General features: G+C 47.8%; 1 protein-coding gene across 1 annotated transcript in view; it reads left to right on the top strand.

The window, feature by feature from the left end:
* Ntn1 (netrin 1) overlaps positions 1 to 14,714 on the top strand; it is a 174,065-nt gene that overhangs the window by 120,126 nt on the left and 39,225 nt on the right. The window contains exons 4-5 of the mRNA XM_028780187.1: positions 2,486 to 2,635; positions 5,596 to 5,649. Of these exons, the coding sequence (XP_028636020.1) occupies positions 2,486 to 2,635; positions 5,596 to 5,649 (204 nt within the window). The remainder of the gene's footprint in view (positions 1 to 2,485; positions 2,636 to 5,595; positions 5,650 to 14,714) is intronic.

Genomic DNA, 14,714 nt, shown 5'->3' with positions numbered 1-14,714 from the left:
GACTGGTATGGAAGTATACACCACACTGCTGCCTCAGTTACACCTCAGTTAGACATGGCTTTGCTTCCTACAGAATCTTGGGAGAAAGATTTGGAAACTCAGCAGCAAGTTTTGGCTTACATCTAAGCTAAGGATGAACCCTTAGGATGACCCGACCATACAGAATACATGACCATACAGAATACATGACCATACAGAATACATGACCATATAGAATTCATCTGGGCCCTGGCTTTGCCAGGAGTGGGCCAGCCACGGTGGATGAGGTCTCAGCTTGCAGGGCTCAATGCATAGTCTTCCACACTCCTCCACCCAGAGTCTGTGCTGGGTCGGTTCCTACCAATATGCAGACACTCTGGGCCAGTGCTGGTGTCTAGGTGTGATCTGGCTTGGAAGTAACCAAGTAAACTTTTGTGACCGTCTAAGGATCCAGAAGTTACTGGCACACAGTTGCATTCCATTGGCATCCAAGGAAGATGGTCATGGTATAAATTCGGTTGTCAGTAGGCTTGCAGAGCAGGTCAGGAAAGGTCAGCTGGCACAAGAACCCGGCGTCCCCATATGCCTGTGCCCACATCTGTGGCTCATGACTGTGAGATCTTGTGCTATGGCCCTCTATTCTCACATGACCAACTGAGAGGCATGACCATAACACTCCTACTGCAGGGAAAGGTCAAGGTCAAAGGTCCTTCGCAGCCAGCTCTTCCTCTCTGTCACCCTTTCCACAGACCATCACGACTGGATCTTATTACTCACTTTTAAAAAGGGTACAGACTTGGATTTAGGGTACACCAATGAAGACAATGTCTCAGCAGATATTTTCCCATCTACAATGGTGTATTAGCTACTTTTTCTCATGCTAGTGACTAAAGTAGCCCAAAGGAAGACTGATTGGCTCACACTCTTCCTCCATGATGGGAAAGGTGACCACACTGTCCATGATGTGCTAGAGCTTGAGACAGCTTGTTTATGTGGAATGAACCAGCAAGCAGGGGGAAAAAAATGGAACCAGGGGCAGATCTAGCCATATAAGGCCCACCCCTGGTGACCTACTTTTACCATTTACAGTCTTCAGAATCACATCACAAGTCACATAACAAATGCTCAAAAACATGGGAGATCTATGAGGGATATTTCAGAGTCAAACTCTAAGAAAGAGGAAGATGTTTCAAGCCCAGTGCTTCTCAGAGATAGTGTGTCATAGGAGCCAGCATGCTGCCAGCCCTCCAGGCCCCTTCTGTCCTCCATCCTGTCAGACCCAGGCCCTTCCTCATCCTGGTGCTTCCCCATGGTTTTGCATGTTCTGATACCACTAGGGTGAACATGTACTCGCACTGTTCTCCCTTCTGAGCGCTGTGGACAGGCTGGCTCTACTGCACACATTTTCTTGATGGGCCTCATGGCCATTCCCAGACTGGAGGCCTAGGGAGAGGCTACCCTCTCAGGGCCAACTGTACTGGGGAGGGAGTTTTTACTTTAGCTCTTTTGGGAATCTCAGTTCTCACTTATTTTCCTAGATATTTTTGTCCCTTTGGGGGACGGAAACAAAGCAGCATGTGGCATGAATTGAAATGACTACAGATAACATTATTGGGGCGCCCTGCCCTCCTGGGCTTCCTGCAGCAGAAGCAGGCACAACACTGCCTCCTTTACCCTGTTCTTTCCTCAGTGAATCCACTGCTCAGGCACAGGTGGGCAGAACTTAGCAAGATGCCTGTGGGGGTAAATGTTGCTTGGAGCCTCATGGGGGTGGCAGAGATCTCCCCCAAATGTCGGGCTGTGTCATGACTGGAACAGAGTGAGGGAGCTTTGGGATGGTTTTGGATGTGGGGCTACCCACCAAAGCTCACTCTTCAAAACCAGGAGGGTCGGAATGTTCATGCAGTGGTCTCTGGCCTTGCTTCATTCCCAGTCTGACCTTTCCATTCCCAGGAGGCCCCTAGGAAGTTCACCAGTTCAACAGTTACCCATCTAGTTGGGGTTTAAAGGCAAAGTGTTATAGTGACCTAGAAGCCTGGGTTCTGGGCATCTGGCTGCTGGGCAAACTGGGGCAGCATGCTAGGCACCTCTTCCCTTTGCCTTCATCTGGTCAGCATCCCTGAATTCATCAGCTCCAGATCCTCTTCCACCCAGGAACCTTCAGAGACATCTGGAAGAGAAGCTAGTGCCTCTACCATTCAGCACCCCATGCCCCTGACCTTCCACTGCTTGACATCATAATTGACTATCAGCCCTCCTTCTGGGCTCTGGAGGGGCTCCCTGGCTCCCCTCTCCCTATTTCTCAAGCAGCCTTTTGAAACAGGTCCATTTTGATTTTGGTGGTAGATAGACAATCCATCCCAGAACTTGTAGAACATGTGTGAGCTTGGTTAGGCCTACCTGTTCTTTTTCATGTTTTCCTCTCTGGGGTAGAGACCATGGGACACCCCTGGGTGGGAAGGGCACTAACCACCTCTCTGATCCTTCTGTTTTATGTTCTTCACAGCCTGTGATTGCCACCCTGTGGGTGCTGCTGGCAAGACCTGCAATCAAACCACTGGCCAGTGTCCCTGCAAGGACGGCGTGACAGGCATCACCTGCAACCGCTGTGCCAAAGGCTACCAGCAGAGCCGCTCCCCCATCGCCCCTTGCATCAGTATGTGTATCCACTCCTCCCGTCTGCTTGAGTGCGGTGGGGGGACCCTGTGGGGACTGGTTGCTCATGTCCAGAGCATGGGCAGAAAGTGAGCTCTGGCTGGCCAGTCAGGCCTAACCCAGGTCCAGCCTCATTCCGGTGATTCCTTGGCTAGGACTATCCAAGCCAAGAAGGGACATCTGGGACAGAGGAGCAGGAGTCTCAGCAAACAAGCTAGAGTCCAAGGAACCAAGTGGATTCTCTAGAGAGCAGGCTTGGCAAGCTCCGCCCAGGGAGCTGACTGCTGGCTAATTTTTTGCATGACACAGTGCCTTGTACCTTTTTAATGCTTTAAACAAAAATCAAAGGAAGGATACTATTTCAAGGCACAATAAAAAGCATATGAAGTCAACAGGCATGGTGTTGTCAACTTGTAGTCCCAGGACTTGGGAGGCAGAGGCCAGAAGATTGAAGGTTTGAAACTAGCCTGGGCTACATGCTGAGACCCCTGTATCAATTTTTTTTTTTAAAAGAAGAAAAAGAAAAAGATACTGTGTGCAGCTGCTTTTGTGGAATGGCCTCGCAGTAGCAGAGACTATAACCCACAAAGCCTGAACTAGTTACTACTTGGCCTCTTTCAGAAGTCAGTCAATCTTACTGTCTGAGATTCTCGGAGTCCATTTGTGATCTCCATGACTGATGGGGACTCAGAACAGCCCGAGGGTTGTGGGGCCAGTGCCTGAGTCCCTTCATGTCAGGAGCCACCTCCGATTTCTAGATGTTCCTCACAGAAGTCACAGTTGTCTCTGCCTCAAACAGATGGAAACCTTAGACAGCCCACGTCTCTCCTGTCCCACTATGAATGCTTATCTGTCCTACTATGTATGGCCTTTGCTTCCAGAACAGGCCAGCTCTGTTGGTTCTGACAGTGATTCTGACCAGTTTAGGAATCAGGAGTCTCTGTCAGAGTGTCCCTGTGGGTATACTGCCAGCAGATGACCCACTGCTAGTGTAAGGCACTCCTGATGTCTTCCCAGGGTACAGCAGGTGGGAAGGGCATGTAGACTGGGTGTTGTTCAGTAGAAGTGTGTATGCCTAGGACATCCCAGGCCTTATGTTCACCCCAGCATTTGAAGGAAGGAATGGAAAGAAATCCTTCCCACTATGGCATCCAAACATGAGTCTCACAGCCTATAGAAACCCTTTTCTCTGCACACCCATAAAGCTATGAGACAAACATTTAGAAAGCCAGGTGCCAGGCATATTTAAACCTATGGGGACCTGTTCTGTTAGTGAGTAGCCTGCCTCCCCCCATCTGTCTGTCTCTATCTGTCTCTGTCTGTCTGTCTCTCTCTTTCCTCCCTTCATCCCCCGGAGAGGAGCTGTCAAGTTGTTCAGAATGGCAAGAACTAACCCCCCAGGGGACAGAACATCATAAAATGACCTTTCCAAATCCAGTGCCTGGGCCTTGAGACAGTAGGTCTGGGCTCCATTCTAGGATGCCCCATGTGCTTGCATAGCCAGTGCTTAGAAAGTTTGTGCCTTGTTTTGTCCCAGCTCGGGGAGCCATGGGCCTTGTGTGTGCATTCCCACTTGAGACAACAAGTTTGGGTGTCCAGTGTGCCCCATGGCCATTAGCATGAATACCCATTTGCAGATCTGCAGTACTAGACCAGGCCATTCGGATATTGCTTCCTGAGCATTTCTGCTGGGACTAACCTAGCCTTTCAGGGCAAAGGAAGGTTATAGTCCTAAGTCCAGCTTCCTAATGATCCTAGCTGCTGTGACTGAACTCCTGGGGGGGGGGGGAATGTGTGTGAATAAAGTCACTGAGAGCAAATCTGTTCTGCACTGTGGACTGTCCTCTGCCTTTGATTCCTAAGGCACAAAGTCTGGGTCTTTCAGGAGACACAGATCTCTTGAGAGGCAAGCCTCTAGGTGTAGAATCCAAGGTCAGAGGAAAGTCTTACCCCAGAGTCAGATGGTGGCTACAGACGGGATTGGAGGTCACTCACCTGCAGTTGTGTGCTCCTTCCCCTAGAGCAGTGGCTCTCAGCCTTCCTAATGGTGTGACCCTTTAATACAGCTCCTCTTGTTGTGCTGACCCCAACCATAACATTATGTCGATGCTACTTCATAACTGTACTTTTGCTGCTGCTGTGAATCCTAATCTGACATGCAGGATATCAGATACGATATGTAACCCCTGTGGGGTCACAACACACACATTGAGACCTGCTGCCCCAGAGGAATTTTGGATCCATAGTTTGGTCTCGTGTAGAAAGAGGAAGCCCAAACTTTTGACAGCAGGTGGTTGAATCAATGGAGCTGACTGGCTGAACTTCCTCACCTTGCAGGAACACAGGGAAGAGTACAAGAAGTGCAAGGGATGAGCTCTGCTATTCTAGGTAGAGGAGGACAGTCAAAATGAAGGCCACGCCTTTATGAGCCCAGCCTACTTCAGTCACATCCCATTCTACTGACTAACAAATGGGAGCACTGGGCTGCAGATACTTGTTGAGTTAACACTGTAGATGAACAAGGCCCAAGTGTTCATATTACAATGAACAGAGAGCCTGAGGAACCCGAGGGCAGGGCCAAGTTGAAGACCCTTGGACAGTAGTGCTGAGATGAACATCATGTCAGGTCCTGGGTACAAGATCAGCCCTGTGGACCACCAGCCCCTCCCACTGCCCCTATTCCTGACCCTCCTTAACGAACAGGACTCATGATATCCCTTCCCAGTGAGGACAGGAGAACACATTGACGTGCCCAGGATCCCTGGGATCCTGTCGCCAGCTTCCCTCTTTTCCCTTTCTCTCCCTTTTTGTTCCTTTGAGCTGAGCTGTGGAGTGGGTATGGGGGAGAGAGGCTAAACATCGGGAAGCATCTTCTCTGAGACCCTTATCTTTCCAAGGACAAAAATAATGTCTTATTTTTTTCTTCATTTGTCTCTCTCCCCTTTTCTGAACCTCATGAAGAGATCCCTGTGGCACCACCCACCACTGCAGCCAGCAGCGTGGAGGAACCAGAAGGTGAGACAATCCCCTAAGCTTTTCACTTGTTACATTGTCTGTATAGTAGGGACATGGGTGGGAACATGGAGTGAGGGCGGGAGACCCAGACCCTCTGTGAACAATGCCAGCTAGACTCTGTTTTGTATGCCTGGCCCCCTCAGCTGCTCTGAAGAAGGAGGAACCACCGGGCATCTCATTATAGCTCTCCTCCTAAGAATAAAAGTAGAGGATGTTTTAAGAGAGCCAAGGGCCAAGAACTCTGAAAGTGGAATTCTCCCTCCTTATCCTTGGAGATTAAGACATTGCAAGAACCTCACAAATCCCAGGTCAAGGACTCCTCTCCTTCCTGGGGTTTGGGAAGAGCAAGGGTACAGTGTGGGGGTTGAGAGGGAGGAGTACCTGGGCACTAGGTCACAGAATTCAGGAGCTCCGTAACCCAACTGGGAAAATAACCTCATTTTTATCTCCACCTATCACATGAAGATCCAGCCTCTTCTTCGTGACAAAGGTAGGTGCCAGCCGCGGCTGCTGGCAGTGTCTGTGATGTGTTTACCATAGCAGCCGTAGCTGTGCTCACATTACAGATGCCACAAGATGCTGTATGTGTCCCTGGCTGCTACCTGAGTTCCTATACCCACTGATAGATGCTCTTCTGCTGTTGTTAAGAAAGCACACATGTGAAAGGTTGCACCCCACCAACTTGGGAGAGTTCAGATAACTAGACTTCAGTAGTGTTTTCCTATGCACTGATAGATGCTTCTTGCCTTAGGATCAGGTGATGTCCTGGATAAGATTATTGTAAGTGAGAAATACTGTAAACTGCAGTAAATATAATACCCAGTCTTCACACAGCTGAACAATGAGCTATTCTGGGGTGAGTAGGCATAGCTCTCCACTGCTGTCCAGCATCACAAGAGAAGAAGCAGATCCAACCTCATCTGTTCACAACACATTCAAAGCTTGGCTTCTACTTGATGCGTGCCATTTTCACACCATAGAAAATCAAGACTGTTTTAGCATAAAAAAAAAACTATTCTGAGAATGGGTCCACTGGGCTTCTTGGTAGAGGAGAGGTTTCACATCCCTGGCTCAGGATACACAGGGAACTTAGAGTCCCACAAGATGTGTGCCCTGTTAGGACCACACCTGGAGACCCTGGTCCCAGGAGAGGACTGATAATGAGTAGCAGAATGACATGAAGGTCCCCATGTCAGGCTTGGAATTTTACCTTCTCTAGGTGGCTCTATAGGGAGCTGGGGGAAGCTTGGATACTCAGGTGGTCACCTGACTCTGGTTCTAGGGGAGAACTGGCTGTATCCTGGGAGCTTGAGAGAAAATAGATGTAGGACTTGACATCTATAACCACTGCAGCCTACACTTAGGAAGATACATGCTGCAAAGTTCTGGAATCACACTGGGACTAGTCCAAGATAAAACCCCGCCCTGGGCTGTTAGTTGAGGCATCTAGTACCCTTGGTTGAATCCCTGGCAGGAGAAGGTTAACAAGGGCCTGGACGCCATCATAAGTGCCTGGGTGCGAGATGCCAGACTGGAGGTATAGAGGCTGAAATCTCTAGCTTACCACCATTCACAGCCTTGTTCCAGAGACCAGGAGCTGATTGCTTTCTATACTGACTTTTTAAAATTAAAAATCTGCTCTCCCCAGTTTCTTGAGAGGCAGGAGGATCATGTGTTTACAAGTTTGAGAACAAGATGGGTAACACAGAGAACCTGTCTCATGAAAACCACAAACAAAAGAACTCTTCTCTCTTGCTGAGGACATGGATACTTTAAAAAAAAAAACCCACAGGTTTTTTTTTTCTCCTTTTTTGGTTTAAAAATTAAGTCAGACACTGAGTTCACTTGAACACATTCTCTGCCTGCTGGTTTAATCTCTAGCATCAACTAATTAATTAATTAATTAAAATAAAAATTAGGGCATAATAATTTTGAACTTGGAAGATGTTACAGTGGACACTGGGTTATTTTACGTTTGTGTATATTTGGGTGTTCGTATGTCTGTGTGTGTGTGTGTATTATCATGTTGTACAGAGGCTCAGAGTTGGCCACAGATGTCTTTTCAACTGCTCTACACTGTATTTTTTTTGAGACGGGGTCTCTTTTTTCATTCAGAGCTCTCCACTTCTGGCTAGTCTGGCGAGCAAGCTTTCCTGAGCATCTCTGCCTTCTGAGGGCTGGCATGACAGGCAGCTGCCATGTCTGCCCAACTTTCATATGGTTCTGGGTTTCTGAACTCTAAGAAACCCATTGAGAACTCTATGTTCTCCATTGAGCCATCTCCTCAGCTCCAGAATTTCAATTCTTTTGTAAAAGAGTTTTGTGTGTGTGTGTGTATGTGTGTGTGCATATGCATGTGTGTGCACCTGCCATCAGAGTCTAGAGCAAGGCACTGGTTGCGCCCTGTGGCATTGGTTGTAAACTGCCTAACGTGGGTGCCCACATTCAACTTGGGTCCTCAGGAAGAGCAGCACGTGCTTTTAACCACTGAGACATTTCTTTAGCCCCCAAATTTGCTTCCTTATACTGTGATGACTTTGTGGTCATCTGACTTAGTTGTAAGTTCCCATGATGCACCTGAGTCAACTCACCTGGATGGAGTGCGCAGAGGCAGGATACACAGTTTGCCATAAGACAAGATGGACTTTAATGGTCTGTCTCTCGGAAGTTTTTCTAGACCTTGCGACTTGACTTTGAGTTTCTTGTAATTTTTGGCTTTTTTTTTTAACCTTCTAACACAAATGGGTAATTGAAGTAGAGTGGGAGGGCTCATATGAAGCATCAGAAGGTTCTTGGCTTTAAGGGACAAAAGACTAAAACCACTATGGTGCTGGGGACCCAAGTCTGAGGCCAGGGGAATGCTCCACTCCAGTCCTGCCTCTGAGCCACACCCCACCCCTAAACTCCGGTAGACATCTTAACAGTCTTCCCATAGCTAATTACCTTTTCTGACTCCTTTGGGTTTGTGACTATGACTGAAAGTGAACCACCACTCCAGTGCTTTTCTTGAAGGGGAAGTGGGAAAGCAGGTCGTCTGGGAGTTGGAGCAATGACTGAAACCTCAGCCTAGTCTTTGCAGCCTTCCCTAGCGGGCTCTGCCAAGCAGGCGCCATTGCTAAGACTAGAGCTGCCTTTGCGATGACCAAGATGACCTATCGCACAGAGCCTGGCTGGCTAAGCGAGACATTAAACTGGAGGCTGGGAGGAACTTCAGAAGTGGGGTCCTGGAACTGAGTACTTCCAAATTGTGCTTGGGTACAGTGAGGGACGACCTTCCCAACCACCTGTGGAAACTGTGTCCACATCACAGAGGAGAATTAACAAGCCATGGATTTATTCTCTAAGCTGAGGGATGAAACATCACCTTGAACTCTTCCTTGGAGAATGTTCTTTACTGCGCCCAGGCAGGGTGACAAGGACTAAGTGGTCTACAGCAGGGAAGTCCAAGAAGAGGGACAGCCTGGGACACATCTAGTAAGTAGGTAGAGGGACCTCCACTCCTGTGGCTGGAAGAGGAACAGCTGCCCTGTGGGAGCTCCAGGCAATTTGTGACCTGCAGTGATTTGTTTTTATGGAATCACTTGGGTGAGTGGGAGGAGCTCAGGTTTGGAGTTAAGCATTGGCCAGGGTCCTCAATAGCTCTGAGGGTATTGCTGGTAGAACAGCTTCTCTCCTCTTGCGGATCCCCCCCACCCCGTTAAACAGGACAAGGCAGGCCCTGTGCTTCTTCCCTAGTGTCCCTGGGCAGGAAGGACCCTTTGCTCCTGCTAGAGCTTCCTTTTCTGTAGAAATACCTGCACACTCCCCTGCTGCCTCTGACAGGCAGCTTCACCTGTAATTCTTCTTGAGACATGTGGGCCATGATGGTAGACTCGCCTTGCCTTGGCTCATTTGCAGGGCGTGTTGCTTTCCGTGGAGGACCTTCCTGCCTTTGGCTAGTCAGGATGCCACATTTGGATTCCTTGAGGGTTGTTGCGTAGGGAAGAGACATGCAGGGCTGGCTCAAGACCCCATGAGAGCTCACCATACCCGGGCTATGGGCCTTCCCTCAGAGCCAATAAAACCTGTAACATGGAAGGGTAGCCTTTGCTGGCCTCCCTCATTTCCAAGGCTCAGCCACCTGTGGCAGCTAGCCCTGGGTTAAGATCCAGGAGTAAGGGGCTAGCCACCCCCTGGGCTCCCCACCTCTCAACAGTGGTCTTGGGATCGTCCCCAGCTGCCTTTTTATCACTTCCACCACTAGAGTCCTCTGAGGGCTCTTTGCTACTACTTGAGTGGCTCTGGGGTGGAGCTGAGTGCCTTTCTAGGAGAGCCTTTCAGGAGAGCCGAGAAAGCCCATAGCTGGGTGCTGGAGGACACGGCCCTCAATGGCAGCAGGTATGCACTGGGAGAGGGGTGGCCTCCAGTTATTAATTAATTAATTAATTAATTAATTTTGCTAAAGAAAATGAGTTGAGATGAGCAGTGTGGGCCAGCCTGGGCTCAGAGCCACAAGACCCCACTGATCTGATGTCTTGCCATTTCTTTCTCTATGTAACACATACTGAGAATCCTGTTGCAAGTGGTTGTGGTGGGATTGTACTGCAGGCACCGTTGATTCAAGGGTGGGTGCCCAATAGGAATTAAAAACCATAAAACAGCTGGGTTTGGAAGCATAGGCCTGTAATCCTTCTACCTGGGAGCCTGAGACAGGAGGATCACAATTCAAGATCTGCTTGGTCCACAGAGCAAGGTCAAAGCCAGTTTGAACAAATGAGGGAGACCCTGTCTTAAAGTACAAATGTGAACTGTGAGCCAAGAATAAGGCACAGTGATAGGACACCAGCACAGGGCAATGGAGGTGGAGGCGAGGCTGCTCGGTTTCTGTCGGCTTTTCTGTCCAGCCTGGTGGAATTGGGGCAGAGGTCCATCAGTTTTGTAATACTGGAACAGAATTTTAATTCGAGTAGTGATGGAATGCCAAGCAGAAATAAGTGAAGCAATAAAAGTATGGGTGAATGTTTAGATCAGACACTGAGGAGCAGAAGGAAGTGGAGGTCCGTGCCATGTTAGGGAGAGCAAGACCCAAACTGTCAAAATGTCAGTTCTCCCAGAAGTGAGGCCATAGATTTAGCATAACTCTGGCTACAGTATCCATTAGATGCGGCAGGATTCTAAAGTTCAGCCAGAAAAAAAAAATCAGTGTGTTTTAAGAAAAGCCAAAATGTTTTTTTAAGGCGACTAATGAGGGTAATTAACTCTACTGGATATTCTAAAATATTGTAAGCGGGGTGTTTAAACGAGTGTGGCATAGGAATGGAGAGGTGCCCAGAGGGACTTGGTACCAGGACAGTGTGTGACTACAGATGAGAGAAGCAGCTAGCAAATGCTGCTGGGAAAACTGGCTGCTTACTCGCCAACAAGCTTAGAGTCCCAGATCCTGCTGGATACCACCAGAGCGATAGAGAGCTGCACACCATTAATGAGTCTATAATAATCTACAACAAGATATATGTGTATGTATGTATGACATATCCACATGTCTGTATGACATATCCACACGTATGTACCTGTTCATCATTGTGATCTCAGGGCAAAGAAGTTATCCAAGATAGGACATAAAAACCCAGGACTCGTAAAGGGAAAGGTTTTGTAGCTATAAATGGAAAACTCCCATACTTCAGAAATCTCTCTAAGCAAAAATAAAAGGCAAACTGGAAACTAAGAAAGCTATTGTGTCGTCGTCCCTGACCAATGATCAATGTCCTCAATAAATGAAAAGCATTTGCAACTCAACAAGAGATCTTAATATGAAACTGAGTTGTAGAAGTGAACTAGAAACTCAGAGAATTTGTACAAATGGCAGTGGGCACAGGACGTATTCTGCTTATGTGACACCATTACCAAGAGTACCGTCTTAAAAACTTCCTAGATTTAGTGCTCATGAGCATGGGAGACTAGGGGTTCAAATCTAGGATCCTGAAAAATCGAGGAGAAGGCTCTACCAGTAAGCCATCTCCCTAGCCTTTTTTTCTTAAAATTGTTTTTTAAGATTTAATTTTAAAAATAATTTACATTGATATATATATGAGTCTATATGCACCATGTGTGTGCAAGAACATCCAGAAGCCAGAAGAGGGCATCAGATCCCTTGGGACATGGTTGTTAGCCACCATATGGCTGCTGGTTTCCTGGTACTCTACAAGAGTAGCAAGCGCATTTGACCACTGAGTCATCTCCAGACACTAACCCCTTTTTAGTTTGACATAGAGTCTGACTAAATTGCCCAGTCCGGCCTTGAACGTTTTTGTTCTGTTACCACCTGAGTAGCTGGGATTATAAACCCAACACACCAGATCTGGGAGATATGACACTATTTAGTAGATAAAAAGCAGTCCTCAGTGTTGAGAAGGCACTTGAACACTTACTACTGGGGGAGTAGCCTGTACCTTTTAGGAAGAGAGATTGGACATCATATGACCCTTGTGACATACCTCTTACCTGTGGACTCACTTCTGCCTAAGGAAACATTGGTATTTAGTAGAGTTGGTGCCAAAGATGATGATTACCGAATTGTTGGTAGTAATCAAAGAGTGGCCTGCGTGTCTGTTGTGTTTTGTGAGACCAGGTTTTGCTGTGTGTCCTTGGCTGGCCTGTAACTCAACTCCATACATAGATGAGGCCGGCCTTGAACTTGGAGTAATCTCTCTGTATCTGTCTTCCTTAGCACGGGACTGCAGGTATATACCAGCTCACCCAGCTCGAAGCAGCTAGCAGATATTCAGTGTAGTTTGCCTGTAGGACATCTGAATGGAGAGATACTCGTATCTGCTGCAAGTGACAGAGGCAGGCTGTGCAGCAGACTGCATGGAGAGAGCCATCTTCGGTGCAGAGATTGGTTTATAGAGTGTTTTGATTAAATCGTTTCATTATGTCTGTGTATTTCACTGCTTCTCAACAAGGGGCTCTTCTGTCCCCAGGGGACATTTGGCACTGTCTCGAGACAGTTTCAATTGTCACAACTGGGGGTAGGGCGCCACAGGCATCTCATAGATGGAGGCTGCCAGACACCCCACATGCGTGGGACAGCCCCACAACAAAGAGTTAGCCATCCCTCAAAAAGCCTGGTATATTTATATGGTATAAGCCCCATGTGTTCTCTGCAAATTTGTTGAGAGAGGCCAGTCTTCCCGGACTGAGCGCTTACTCATTAGCTATACAGCCCTCTGCATGGATGGGGCTGAGAAGAGGGGAAGGCCAGGCCGTTAAGCCAGCAGACATTTTTGTGGGATTGTGTTTAGCTGTTTGCCTGATCTGTTTTTTTTTTTCCATGCTAAAATTCATCTTTAAAAAAAGTTGTCTTGGGTTTCAGTATAAATTGGTGTACCTCAAATTAATGGGATTTAACTCATTAAACAGCTTTTACATCTATCTATCTATCTATCTATCTATCTATCTATCTATCTATCTATCTATCTATCTAATCTATTTATTTGCCATGGCATGAGTGCAGAGGTCAAAGGACACTTTGCAGGAGTTTGCTCTTTCCTTCTGCCAGGTGGGTCCCTGGGGATTGAACTCAGGTCGTCAAGCCCCACCCTCTCACTAGCCTCCGCTAAACTTTTTTTATTCTGAGAAATTTCACTGAGGTAGTAGAAAAGGCAAAGAGCAGCGTTCTCCTCGCCTAGATGAACAGTTCCATTCTGTTGCGTTTGCTTCAGCCTCTCTTTACTTTAGTGTTCTTTTTAAAGACATATATTTGTAGTCCTGGGGTGACCCAAGGTCCTGTGTATGTTGAGCATATGCTCTCCCCTTGGGCTACACCCTCAGCCATACCTAAATGCCTTTAAAGAAAAATGTAGACATTACGCCAGTCCATCCCTAGACATTTCAGAATGCACCTCTGAAAAATAAGTGTCTGACGCACAGCCCATGTTCAGGAATTTCTTGTTTGTCCACCAATGTGTCGTGCAGCTGGGCTGCTTGTGGCTTCTTCATTAAATCATTCTGGGATGGTGTGACCCACTAAGCATTGTATTTAGAAAGGGTCCCGGGATGCTTTTGAGAACATGATGAATGGGAAGTGTCACCGCCAGGGAATGGTGCTGCCTATGTGGTGCCTGCTCTCACTAGTGACCCCATGAGCCCTTGAGGAGGAGGCCATGCTGTGTCCAGCCTGAGCTCAGGCTAACCCCTCTGGCTTTGGGGATGTGTGAGTTCTGAGTTTCCCTCACAGAGACATCTCAAAGAGAACTGTTCAGAGCAGCCTTGTGTCATTGTGGTGAGTGTAGAGAGTTTCAAAGCTGAAAGAGGATGAACAATTTTTTTTTTTAAAAAAGCATTAGCCATGCTTTTTTAAAATTTGGTTTTGTGTGTTTGTTTGTTTGAGGTGCTAGAGGTATCTCCCAGGGTTCCTTACACTCTGGGCAAGTTCTCTAAACTAGTCATACTACGGTTCCAGCCAGAGTGTCCACCCTCAGCAGAAACTGGCTTTGGGCTAGGGTGCTTGTGGTAGTGGTGGGGGCTGTCCACAAGGGAAGGTGTAGAGCTCTCGGCAAATGATGATACTTGGTGTCCCCTTGGGACAAAGCAGCCCCTGGTTGAACATCACTGGGTTGAACCCAGATGTCTTGAAAGCCCAGCTGCCTGAACTCTCCAGGTAAGGGAACCAGAGATAGAGCGAAGGAGATGTGGGCCTCTCCCATTAGCCAGTGTGTCTTGCCCTCTACCCCCTGGCTTGGGGCCAGACTGATCCCATATGTATTGTGGGATGTATTATGTATTAGGTTGAACTTTGCAAGCTTTATTGTACCTATAGGTCACTGTTGGGGATCCCCAAGTGGCAGTTTGATGTGGACTGCTTTTGAGTGGCTTGGATGGGTCTTTCCTCTTTCCTTCTCCCTCTCTAGATTTTCTCTCTAATTACTCTCTACTCTATTCTCCCTCCCCCTTTCTCCTCTCTTCCTTCTCTCTCTCTCTCTCTCTCTCTCTCTCTCTCTCTCTCTCTCTCTCTCACACACACACACACACACACACACACACACACACTCCTTCCCTCCCTCCCTTTCCCCTTCTTCCTTCCCTCC

The sequence above is a fragment of the Grammomys surdaster genome, unplaced genomic scaffold (genome assembly GCF_004785775.1).
Source record: "Grammomys surdaster isolate TR1022 unplaced genomic scaffold, NIH_TR_1.0 364, whole genome shotgun sequence".
In the NCBI taxonomy this organism is placed as follows: Eukaryota; Metazoa; Chordata; class Mammalia; order Rodentia; family Muridae; genus Grammomys; species Grammomys surdaster.
The sequence above is the reverse complement of the archived record's forward strand: the minus strand, read 5'-3'. Positions and strand labels throughout refer to the sequence as shown.